Raw genomic sequence first — 12,726 nt, 5'->3', positions numbered from 1 at the left:
TAATTGTATGTCTTTTTAGCCGGTCGGTTGGATGAACGGTGGAGGAATGTTGAAATGACAATTTTACCCCCCGTTTGTAAATCATAGTCTCATACCCCCCCCACCCCCCCCCCCCCCCCCCCCCCCCCCCAACCAAAGGGTATTTTGAAATTTTAGCAATACACAATTTGGAGGGAAATGAAAGAAGGCAATTAAAAAGTAGCCAAACCTGGAAACTTTTTTGCTACATGATTATGGCTGAAAAAGCCAATAAGTCAAAGGGATTTGATTTTGGCACTCCACTTATAGCCAGTGACACTCCATTTTTTATTTTGCAATCTCACACGATCAAGATACAAAATGGAGTGTTAATGACTAAAACTGGAGTGCCAAAATTAATTTTCATAATAAGTCAATAAGTTCACTTAACTAGTTAAGCCAAACCCACCCTGATTTGAAATTCTCTAATTTGGCGAGAACGGTGAACCAAACAAACAAAGTGCTACTCCTCCTCCTAGTCTTTCCCCGAAACACAGGTACCTTCGAGTGCAGTGCTCTTTTTGTCACGCACTGTTCATTCTTTATACTTATTCGTAATTTCTACGATTGAAGTTGTTTTGCTTGAGCCTATTGAGAACCCATTAGCAGCAAGCAATGTCGAAAACTCACTCGGAGGTACGGTTTGTTTGATTCCGTTGCTTTTTGTATAATCTTTCTTTCTTGTATGCCTACTTATTAATTTTTGTAGGTGAATCTTCTATTAATTTTTCTTGTATGTCGTTTTCGTACCAAAAATATAATTTACTTATAAAACAATGAATTAACAATTATCCCCAATAATAGGAGTGTAGTTAAGCGGGGAGTAAAAAGCTAAGTTAAAGTACTTCCAATTAATAGGGACTAGCAGTGGAAAGAAGGGACTAGGGTTTCGATTCAACCTCCCCTTGTATAATTGTGGCGAAGCCTAGGGTTTCATTCAACTTGTAACCAGACCACCATTAAGCTAGCCGTTCCTATAGATAATTCTCAAAAATATTCTCAAGACTTGTACTCCGTATAGGCTACTCAACACGGCACGGATCGTCTCACTGGATTTAACCAACGGCATAACCCGTCTCATGCCGTATAGTCTCTCTCAAAGCCTATTTCGGAAAACATTGATAACCATTAATTGTATGACAGTATTTAGTATTGTGAATATAAATATGATATGAAGATTGAACGAATAAAAACTTTCATAAAAATTATGAACTATCCAAGTCACACAATCACAAGTCGAAGAAATATCCCTAAAAGTCTATACAATCATACTACTTGGAGAGGCCCTAGCCGAAGAAGTTTAGCTGATCAGGGAGTTGGTCTTCGTGTAGCTTGGATTGGATCTGGTTCACACAGGACTACTACCCGCAAGCAGGGTTCGAACCCGCGACCGTATATTAAAAAATTTTCAGCCTCACACCTTAGCCATCTTGGCTACCACCTTGGTGTTTGATACTCAAGACAGTATATTAAAAAAATTTGAATTGAAACTTGCAAGTTATCTCAAGTGATTTCTTGTTTTCCACGTTCCCTTAAATACTACTAGTAATGTACTGCAATGATATTCAAAATGTGCAAAAAAATATTGAACTGATCGGACTACATCAATTTTTTTTTGCCAAATTGAAGGATAATCTGATTTTGTCAAGAAAATGTGGAACGGGTGTGTGCAATTACCTAGTTTTTCCTTTTCGATCAACTTCACTATTTATGAATTACTTCATGAAAGTGAACAACTAGTTCTGATAAAACCAAATTAAGACCCCTGTGCCCAACTTAAATCCCTGAATTTCCAATGCTCCGTCATTGGGCATACGTATTCTAAATTTCCAGTGCTCCAAATAATGAGTGGTTAATCGACTTGCCTCAGCGGGACTTACCACCCCAAGATCACAGGGTCGATTCCCCTCGACAATGGTTCATCCTTGAGGCCACCTCACCTCACGCAAATGTGTACAAAGAGCTATGGGAAGGGTTGAAAAGATTAGTTCAGTTCATCGGGACACTCTTCATTCACTACTCAAAAAAAAAAACTCCCATAGAGATGTCACTGCTATTTTATTTCTTTTGAGGGGATGCCATTTTTCGCTTCCTCACTCCATCGAGAAATTTCAAGCATGGAGACTTGGAGTTTACAAAGCTGGTTTTATTTCTTTCGAGCCCATTGCTATCTATGCTTTTTACAAAGCTGGTTTACTTCACTTCTGAGAGCCCACCACGACAACTTGGTGCATTGCTATATTCTGCTTTGTGTTATTGTTGGGAGATTTGGAGTTTTGCTAATTTTCTCTTTCCTTTGGCTTTTATGCATCTGCTATGTATCATGACTCATGACAAGTACTTTGTCTCACAACGTTGTAAAGATTAAAAAAAGGGAATAAGTTGGTCACGTCTGTCATTTAAAAAAAAGGAAGATTGCTTTTGGGGATAGACTTTCCAATAAACAAAACTCCATTTGGTGACTCTTTTGATTAGAATTCATTCTATGATCAATCAGGCATAGTACTCCTTGGGTTTGTATCTCCGTTTAGTTCACTTCTCCCTACCACACAACTTTCTTGTCGCACAACAAACAATGGTTGGTGGGGAAATCTTTCTCTCCGCTTTCATCCAGGTGTTGTTCGAGAAGTTGGCTTCCCGAGATCTGTGGAACTTCGCACTGAAGAAGCAAATTCGCACTCAGCTAGCGAAATGGAGCAGAATGTTGGAACAAATCGAGGCGCTGCTTGCAGATGCTGAGGATAAGCAAATGACTAATCAAAGGGGTATCACACTCTGGCTGGAGGATCTCGAGGACTTGGCTTACGATCTCGATGATGTACTGGACGAGTTTGCCACTGAAGCCCTGCAGCGAAAGATGATGGAAGAGCCTCGAGCTAGCGCCAGCAAGGTACATGCCTTCATACCTACTTGCTGTGTGAGTTTCAATCCAAGTACTCTAGTGTCTGGTTCTAGTATGAGCTCCAAGATCAAGGACATCACTAACAGATTGCAAGATCTTTTTGATCGAAGAATTGGGCTTGGCTTGCAAAATGTTCCTGTAGAGAGGTCTGTTAAAGCTCCACAAAGACCTCCCACCTCATCTTTGATTCATGAACCTTCTTTATATGGGGGGGATGGGGATAAAAGGGCGATAATAGAGTTGCTTCTAACTGATCAATTGAGTAATGGAAAGGTTGGTGTAGTTCCCATTGTGGGTATGGGAGGGTTCGGTAAGACCACCCTTGCTCAGATGGTCTACAACGATGAAATGGTAGAAAAGCATTTTGAGATGAAAGCATGGGTTTGTGTCTCTCAAGCGTTTGACATTGTGGGAGTGACAAAAGCAATCCTCGAGTCTGTCACCTTTCAGACTTGTGATTTTAAAGCCTTGGATGTAGTTCAAGTTCTATTGAAAAAGGCTTTGGATGGGAGGAAGTTCTTGATTGTTCTAGATGATGTCTGGAACAAAAACCATGATGATTGGAGCAATTTAAAGAGTCCTTTCAATGATGGGGCCTCGGGAAGTAAATTTATGGTGACAACGCGTAACAGGGATGTTGCATTGATGATGACCGGAACCGGTAAATATCATTCTCTAAAGAGACTATCAAAGGAGGATTGCTGGTCGGTGTTTGCACAACATGCATTTGGGAATAGGAGTATTGATGAAAATCCAAATCTGGTTTCCATCGGTCAAAAGATCGTGGAAAAATGTGGAGGGTTGCCTTTGGCTGCGAGGACACTTGGTGGCCTTCTACGGTCTAAATTGACAAATGATGAATGGGAACGAGTATTAAATAGTGAAATGTGGAGTTATCAGACGAGGAAAGTGAGATTCTTCCAGCTTTGAGATTAAGCTACTATCACCTCCCTTCACATTTGAAAAAGTGTTTTGCCTATTGTTCTATATTGCCAAAGGATTACGAATTTGAAGAGATGGAACTAGTGCTCTGGTGGTCGACAGAAGGCTTAATTGAAAAGCCCACTGGACAAAAGCAAATGGAAGATCTTGGATGTGAGTACTTTCGAGAATTACTATCGAGGTCATTTTTTCAACCATCAAGTAGTGATGAAGTCTCACTATTTGTTAGGCATGACCTCATCAATGAATTGGCTCAGTTTGTTGCAAGAAGAGTTTGTTTTAGGATGGAGGATAAGCTAAAAGACAATGACAGGGGTGAAAATATCTCTAAAGCTCGCCATTCATCCTACACACATGGTTATCTGGATGGCATAAAAAAGTTTGAGCCCTTACATAAAGCCAAAAATCTGCGGACTTTTTTACCTTTGGGATTGGGAGATCGATCAAAGTTCACATCAAACTCCTACTTGAGCAGCGATGTTGCCCTCCATTTGTTGCCAAATCTTAGACGTCTACGGGTGCTTAGTTTGAGAAGATATCGAATCTATGAACTTTCGAGTTTGATTGGAGATTTGAAACATGTGAGATTCCTTGACCTTTCATGTGCCTTGATTGACACCTTACCAGAATCAATATCTGCTCTCTACAACCTACAAACGCTAATATTGAGATATTGTAAAAATCTCAAGAAGTTGCCTCCAACGACTGGTAACCTAATTAACTTGCGTCACCTCGATGTTACTGGTGCAGACTCGTTAGAAGAAATGCCACCAAAAATAGGTAAATTAACAAGTCTCCAAACATTATCAAACTTTATTGTTAGCAAAGGCAATGGGTCTGCGATAAATGAGTTGGCCTACTTGATTCATCTTAGAGGAACACTTTGTATATCAGGGTTGGAGCATGTAGCCGATGCTCGGGATGCTGCGAGGGCCAACTTGAAGGATAAACAAGGCTTAGAGATACTATTGATGAAATGGAGTAACTCAGATAATTCTCAAAATGAAAGTGTTGAATTAGAAGTGCTTGACATGCTTAGACCTCACAGAAGTTGAAAGAGCTTACCATTAGCGGTTACCATAGCCTAAAATTTCCGACTTGGGTTGGAAATTCTTCATTCTCTAACATGGTCTATTTGAAGATTCTAAATTGTGAAAAATGCATTTCATTGCCAACTTTGGGTCAATTACCCTCACTTACAAAGCTTCACATTCGAGGGATGAAAGCAGTGGAAAATGTTGGACTCGAGTTCAATGGGTCGGGATGCTCAAATCCTTTTCCATCTTTAGAGGTTTTAACCTTTGTGGACATGCCCGAATGGAAAGATTGGTCTCCTTTTGGAGTGGAGGAGAGAGCTCAAGCATTTGCTCGCCTGGCAGAGCTCTCAATTAAAAGGTGTCCCAAGCTTTTGCAAAAATTGCCTAGCAATCTTCCTTGCTTAAGAAAGCTCGGTATTGAAGAGTGCCTGTTGTTGGTGGGTGCATGGGTTCCAAGCCAAACATAATTGAATGAAGCGAGCTCGCTGACTTACCTGAGAGTTGAAAATATACAGGGTCTCACATGGCTAGCCAGTTGGTTTTTCCAAGGGCTGTTGACTCGACTCCAAGAACTCAAAATCTTTAGTTGTACAGAACTCAAATCATTGTGGAAGAGTGAAGTTAGAATACACCACCGTCTCCCTGCCCTCCGACGTTTGCAGGTTGAAGGCTGCCCCCAACTTATTTCCTTGTTTGAAGAAGAAGAAGGGCTACAGCAGCATGAAGAGCTGCCTCACTTAATGATGCTGGAGTATTTGGAAATAGAAGATTGTGAAAAGCTGGAGAAGCTTCCACGAGGGTTGCACAACCTCAAATGTCTTCAGAAACTAATCCTTGATAGTTGTCCATGTCTCATCTCTTTTCCAAAGAAAGGTTTGCCTCCTACGCTAAGAATACTGGATATTTATAAATGGGAAGCTCTGCGGTCCCTACCTGATCAGTTGGAGATGTTGAATAGTCTAGAGCAATTGAAAGTTCGAAAGTGTCCATGGCAAAAAAACTTCAGTTGTTCCAGAACTAGGCTACCACCCACTCTCAAAGAATTGGAGATTAAAGAATGTGGAGATGTAGAGTCAATACTAGCAGAGGAAGGGATGAAAATCGATTGTCCATCTCTTGAATCTGTTATAATAAGGGGATGTGAGCGCCTCAAATCCTTGCCTGATGTAATGCAAACTAATAACGATGGATGTCTCAGGAGTCTCAGTCAATTGCACATAACAAACTGTGATAATGTAGAGTCTGTTCCAGAAGGATGGTTCACCGCAACCAATCTGAGAGAATTGTGTATCCTCAGTTGCAAGAAACTCAAGCATCTGCCACACCATGCCTACGAAAACAACCTCACTTGTCTTCATGACCTGCGAGTAGATAGCTGTGCTGCTGCGGCTACAGGACTCGTACCCTACATTCTCAAGGAAGAGAGTTCTTCCTCCTACTCGTACTACTTCACCAACCTTACTTTCCTTAGATTGCACAATGTTGACATGGGGGGGGGGGGAAGCCCCCATCAGAGTGGAGTTTGCACAAATTGTCCTTTCTCACAAAGCTCCACCTTGAAGAATATGGTTGGGCATCATTTCCACCGAAAGAAACGACACAGTGGTTGCCCCCTTCTCTGCTCAGGCTGTATATCAGACATTTTCTAAATCTGGAGAAGCTATCTTGCAAGGACTTTCAAAACCTCCCCTCTCTTGAAAAACTTGAATTCCGTAACTGCCCCAAGCTCACGACTATTACAGAGCTAGGGCAGCTTACCTCACTTTCGGAACTGTGGATCGAGGATTGCCCTAACCTCACATGCCAGTTGCCTCCCTCGCTTTTGTGGTTGGAGATGAAGAATTGTCCCTTGCTGAAGCAGCGGTGTGAAAAGGGGAAAGGCCAATATTGGCCCCTCATTTCTCATATTCCTCAAGTCAACATAGACGACAAGGATGTCTTTGACCCAAGCAGCTAATGGCATTTCCCTGGTGAGCTACAGTATTAATTCCTTCCATAGATTCAAAACATAAATATATCCATCTTGGCCTTTTTAAAAAATGTAGTATATATATATATATATAGGAATTTTCAAGTGAAGGATCCCTCATTTTGTTAAAATGAGGGACTTTCATTTCCCGATCAAATTTTGAAAATCCGAACCGTTCAATGTGTGTAGAACGTAATTTTAAGGGTCCCCGCAAGAAATCAGCAAAAAAAATAATCGGGAAGGGCGTCAGCCGAGCAGTTTTTTTTGAACCGTTCAATGAAAACTGCTCGGATGAAGCTCTTCTCGGTCATTTTTTTTGCTGATTTCTCACGGGGACCCTTAAAATCACATTCTGATCACTTTGAGCGGCTCGGATCATCGAAATTCAATCGGGAAGGGGAGTCCCGCATTTTAATAAAATGAGAGATCCCTTACCGGAACTTAACTCTATATATATATATATACATATAGAGGAATTTTCAAGTGAGGGATCCATCATTTTGTTAAAATGAGGGACTTTCATTTCCCCGATCAAATTTTGAAAATCCGAACCGTTCAATGTGTGCAGAACGTAATTTTAAGGGTCCCTGCGAGAAATCAGCAAAAAAAAAGACCGGGAAGGGCATCATCCGAGCAGTTTTTTTTGAACCGTTCAACGAAAACTGCTCGGATGAAGCCCTTCCCGGTCATTTTTTTTGCTGATTTCTCACGGGGACACTTAAAAATCACGTTCTGATCACTTTGAGCGGCTCGGATCATCGAAATTCAATCGGAAAGGGGAGTCCCACATTTTAATAAAATGAGGGATCCCTCACCGGAACCTAACTAACTATATATATATATATCTTGGCTTGTTTCAACGACTAATTTGGGAAATACACGTGTTGCATAGTTGACCCTCTCCTACCACAAACCACACTGTATTTACACACACACACAGATTGTATATACAGTCCACAGCCATATACCAATCGATAATGATTTTCACTCTCTATTTTGATCCTTACTCTGTAAATTTTTTAACCCTTCGTGTTTCAAGTACTAATGAAACAATACACAGTTGTGTAATTTGATGTAGAGTGAAAAAATGGAGACTCTATATGTTTAAATAAAGATATGTGAAGTGTGATTTCTTATTATATGGAAACTGAAAGTGGTGGAAAGTGAGGTGATAGAAACTAAAGTGACAAAGTAAAAGAAATATATATTCTCTCTTCTATGCGTTTGCTTGAAATTAAAACTTTTGTAAGAATGTTGCAAGAAGATATTATAGTTGTTGAACTACTCTAAACATGAATATGGATCATGATACAAATTAAAGTGACAGCTATGGGTCTAATGGGAAATCTCGCAAGAGTTGGCAACCTTTACTAGAAAATAAAACTTTTTAAAACTTTTGTAAGAATGTTGCAAGAAGATATTATAGTTGTTGAACTACTCTAAACATGAATATGGATCATGATACAAATTAAAGTGACAGCTATGGGTCTAATGGGAAATCTCGCAAGAGTTGGCAACCTTTACTAGAAAATAAAACTTTTTTTGTTGTACATATACATATTTTTAGCAAGAAAGTGAAAGCTACGTAACCATACTTGAATGAATTTGAACAAAAAAAATTACTTTTTCGTACTTGTATTTTTGCACTGTTGCAATTATGAGAGGTGGAAACTGTGTATGTTTCTTCCTTAAGGCGATTTTCTCAAGATGTACTTTACAACAAGAGGAAGGGAGACGATATTCAATTCTTTCAAACTTTTGATACAGTAATTTCTTTTTCCGTCCAAGTGTACTATCTAATTACTGTCAAAATCCTGAATTTTATGAACATCCACTAGTAGAAATTTTAAAAAATTGGTGGGAGGTCCACTATAGCATGTTTGTAACCCACTAGGTCCACTGATCAAGTTTCTGACCCACTAAGCCCACTAATATATATTTTGTAAAGCCTAAAGTCCACTACATTTAAAAAGAGAAATAGTGCCTGGCAGAATTACCCTTCCATTCAAATCTTATCCGTTTAGCCCATTATCCTCCCATTATCCCTTCTACTTTTGAAATCACGCCAATCACGACAGCAGTTACGTTGGAATTTGCATCAGTTCACATTTAACGTTAGATATTTACATTTTACATTATATATTCATACATCAGCTCACATTTAACATTCTATACTTATTCACACATGACAGAAGATCAAATATAACATTATATGCTCGTTCATCAGTTCACATATAACGTTAGATACTTACATTTTACGTTATATACTCATTCATCAGCGCACATTTAACGTTATATACTCATTCATCAGCTCATATTTAACGTTATATACTCATTCACACATGACGAAAGATCACATATAACATTGTATACTCGTTAGCTTGAAATATAAAAAGAGGCTAAGCGAATGTACAGCCTACATGGGGCATACCCCAGGAGGTAAGGGAAAAAAAAAAGGGACAAAGATTGAGAAAATTGATGAATGCCAAGTGGCTACATTGATCTAAGCCAATGGCTACATTGATCTTGACTACTTGGAACAGCAGAATGAAGCACACGAATTATCTTCAATACAGTACGGTCTTTGCTGGTATCATACCAAACAGATGCCGAACATCAGCTTGTTGATGAGAAGGCAGGAGTAGCAATTGTAGAACCGAAATCTCTTGCATGATGTTACAAGACTTCCTTGAACACAACTGCATTCCACGCAGTGACTTGCAGTGATAGCATAGCTTCCATTTGGCACACTCAGACCATAATCCGAGGCATATTGTGGAAAAGTAGACGCACAAGCTGTAATGTAATGCATCATGGCCAACCATTGGCCCATAAGGAAAAAAATCAGATACCATGAATTAACAGATTTCGAAACTAAGAACACTTACTGATATGTTACTTTCTAAGAAAATAAAATCACGTCTAACAGGGTTCTCTAACACCAATCAACATAATCGCAGCTTTGAAAATGAAATAGTGATAAACAAACCCCATAACAATGATACAAGTATCATGATCATGAATCAACAAGGTTAAACCCAAAATTAGTAGCAGCATCACTAGCATGCTCCTTTCCATGATACCTTTCCAAGATACAGGTATATTTCAAGTGGGTTTTCCCTGAATCAGGAACACTACAAGAAATCGAACAAAATCACATCAAAGCTAACAAAAGAAATGACTTATAGTTGAAGTTCAGCAATACAACACCATTGCCCTTGAACGAGGCTTCTATAATTCCAGATAACCCATAATATGCAACAAAAACCCAAACCCATACTCATACACAAATTCTACTTGCAAGAAGAAGCTGTAACCATATATATATATAACCATATATACCAAAAGTGGGCTTTTAGTTCCATGTCTGTTACACAATCAAAATTAAACCCTAATTTTACCAATCACCAACCTAGCAAATATATATAACCATATATACCCAGAGTGGGCTTTTAGTTCCATCTCTGTTACACAATCAAAATCCTAACTTTACCAATCACCAACCTAGCAAATATATATAACCATATATATCCAAAGTTCACTTTTACTTTTCTAAGAAACATACCGAACGGAAGAGATTGACGGCAATGGGGATGAACCGAAGGGTTTTGACGGCGACGAGGATGCAGAATGACGGCGACTAGCGCACCTTTTGGTGAACGACGAAGATCGTCTGACTTAGACGACAAAGAACGCCGACGACAAATGGTAGGCGATCGAGGAATGGAGGAGCAAAGCGTCTCGTTTTTCTTCCTCTGATTCATTTTCGGTCGAAGAACGCCGACGAGTGGGGAGGGGGTGAGGGGTTTTGAGAGGGGAGACGAAGTAGGCCGACGAGTCTCGTTCTCGGTTGAAGAACGCCCGACGAGTCTCGTTCGTAATGGGAAATCGTCTGGTTTCTCACGAAGAATCTGGTTCATCTGGAAAGGGGGGGGGGGGGGAGGGGGGGAGTGGGGAGGGGTTTTTGTAAGGGGTGAAATTGAGGAAAAAACGAAAATGGAGAAAATTACGGGGCCAATTTTTTTTTTTTAAATCAGGGGTATATTAGACTAACTAGGGTTATAGAATTTAGAAGTGGACTTAGGAGGTTACAGAATTTAGAAGTGGACTTAGTGGGTTTGGAAAGTGGTATAGTGGACTTGGAAAAAATTCTCCCTAGAAATTTTTGCATAAACTTTATAGCATGGGATTTGGGCTTATTTTTGTAGTTTTTCTTTCATGCACAACAATGTCGGACGCTTGGATGGCAGACAAGAGTAGTGAAAGGGCACGTATTGATTGTCTTTTGCATAAAGTCGCGGAGCATTTTTATTTATCTAGTCTAAATTTTCCTTGTGAATCTGTCAGTGAATGTGACGAATTATGAATTCCTCTTAGATTTATCCGAAGCTTGTGTCATCTTTTTTACAGCCTTTCAGCTGATACATTTTTCGCAACAACTGCTAGAGGTTTGACATGGTGAATTTCCAGATTGTGGTGCTCTCAAATTCTGTTCAGAGTTCAGGATGTGCTTGATTGGATGGTCAAAATAAATTTACGTTTGTGTACTTGTGAGCCACTAGATTTCAAGTCTCGTAGCTAGTGACAGAACTATTGAGTTAAATTGTTTGTGTTGTGTCTAAAGGCCTTTGTTTCTATCGTTCTTCCTACTTTCCTTACCCCAACAATCCTCATTTGTGAATCCTCCTCCATTTATTAGGTATCATTGTTAATCCCCATGTATCAAAACGTAATTTTTGAATAATGCCATGTTGCGACGCCTGTGTTTCGTATTTATACAAATTTTGAGAATATTTTTTATCAATTTTTTGTGTTCATAAATGTTTTACTACTACTGGTTTGGTGGGCTGGTATTACCCGTGATATATATTCCCAATGTGTATCTTGAGAGTCTTACACTAATATAACGAGTTTCATTTTTTTTTTTTTTTTGGGGGGGGGGGGGGGGAAGTAAATTTATTTATCACTGTAGGGGTTCGATTTGACGGGACCTTAACCTGAATTAGTATTCCTCCTCCGTTGCTCCGTTCCCCTGGCTCTGAACCTGCAAAAAGTCACTAGGGCTGGAATAGCCCAGTGACCCTCCGACGATCAAGTTAGATCTCAGAGGAGGATATAGATCTAGGGTTAGGGATAAATGGCCTACCTCTTTAGGTTAGAATCCCTTTGTATTTATAGACCTAGGTTTACTTGTCCTCCAAGTTAGCGCGTGAAGGATACGCTCAGGTAACCTTCTCGGATGACATTATAGATGACGCACTAGATAAGGCGGTTACGGAGCACAAGGCCAGACCTGGCCCAGATGACTCTATCTGCCACGTATCGCTCTTGATCACCTTTTGCTATGCTACATTCTTTCAAGAGACCTTAACGGAATGCTTGCTTCGGTAATAAACCGAAGCGTTAACAGGAGACTTGATACCGAGCGAGTAAATAGAAGGATATACGCTGTGGCCCGTCTGTACAATCCTATAGACCGTGCCAATATGAGACCTCGGTTAATGGTGGTCTGGTCAAATTACCGAGGCCATGACCGAAGCCTCCACAATAGCCCCTCAAGCCCCTGGAGCCTTGTACCCCTGCTTCAGGGTCTTGACCTCATTACATGAAATATCAGGCCTTGATCTCCTTTTTTTAGAGAACTACCGGAGAGTAAGCTTGCCTCGGTAGATCCCGCTTTACCTGCGCCAGAGACGAGAGCCACGTGTCAGCAGTTGCCGAGGTCTCAGAATAGAAAGGCTGTCTCGGCACGTGCCATGTCAGTTGATTGGTACGAAACGTCGCTTCGGTGACACGCGTCATTACGCCTAAGGTTTGAATATCCGGCGCCTGTCGTCGATGCAGAGCCCCTGTTGTTG

The 12,726-nt window shown here is 40.3% G+C and overlaps 1 protein-coding gene across 2 annotated transcripts; it reads left to right on the top strand.

The window, feature by feature from the left end:
* Positions 1 to 606: 606 nt before the first annotated feature.
* LOC131330330 (putative disease resistance RPP13-like protein 1) lies at positions 607 to 11,800 on the top strand. 2 transcript variants are annotated; one of them, XR_009201084.1, is made up of 2 exons: positions 607 to 654; positions 11,279 to 11,800. XR_009201084.1 is itself a non-coding variant. In XM_058363876.1 (2 exons), the coding sequence occupies exon 1, from the start codon at positions 2,594 to 2,596 to the stop codon at positions 3,848 to 3,850; it is 1,257 nt and encodes a 418-aa protein (XP_058219859.1). In that variant the 5' UTR covers positions 1,477 to 2,593; the 3' UTR covers positions 3,851 to 6,869; positions 11,279 to 11,800. The 2 variants fall into 2 exon arrangements, 1 of the variants encoding a protein (XP_058219859.1); XM_058363876.1 differs by lacking the exon at positions 607 to 654 and adding an exon at positions 1,477 to 6,869.
* The last annotated feature ends 926 nt before the right edge of the window (positions 11,801 to 12,726 follow it).

This window comes from Rhododendron vialii, chromosome 6a (assembly GCF_030253575.1).
Source record: "Rhododendron vialii isolate Sample 1 chromosome 6a, ASM3025357v1".
Lineage (NCBI taxonomy): Eukaryota > Viridiplantae > Streptophyta > Magnoliopsida > Ericales > Ericaceae > Rhododendron > Rhododendron vialii.
The sequence above is the reverse complement of the archived record's forward strand: the minus strand, read 5'-3'. Positions and strand labels throughout refer to the sequence as shown.

Excerpts from the sequence above, each read along its gene's own strand:
- LOC131330330 (XM_058363876.1), top strand. The coding sequence starts at position 2,594 with ATGGTTGGTGGGGAAATCTTTCTCTCCGCTTTCATCCAGGTGTTGTTC.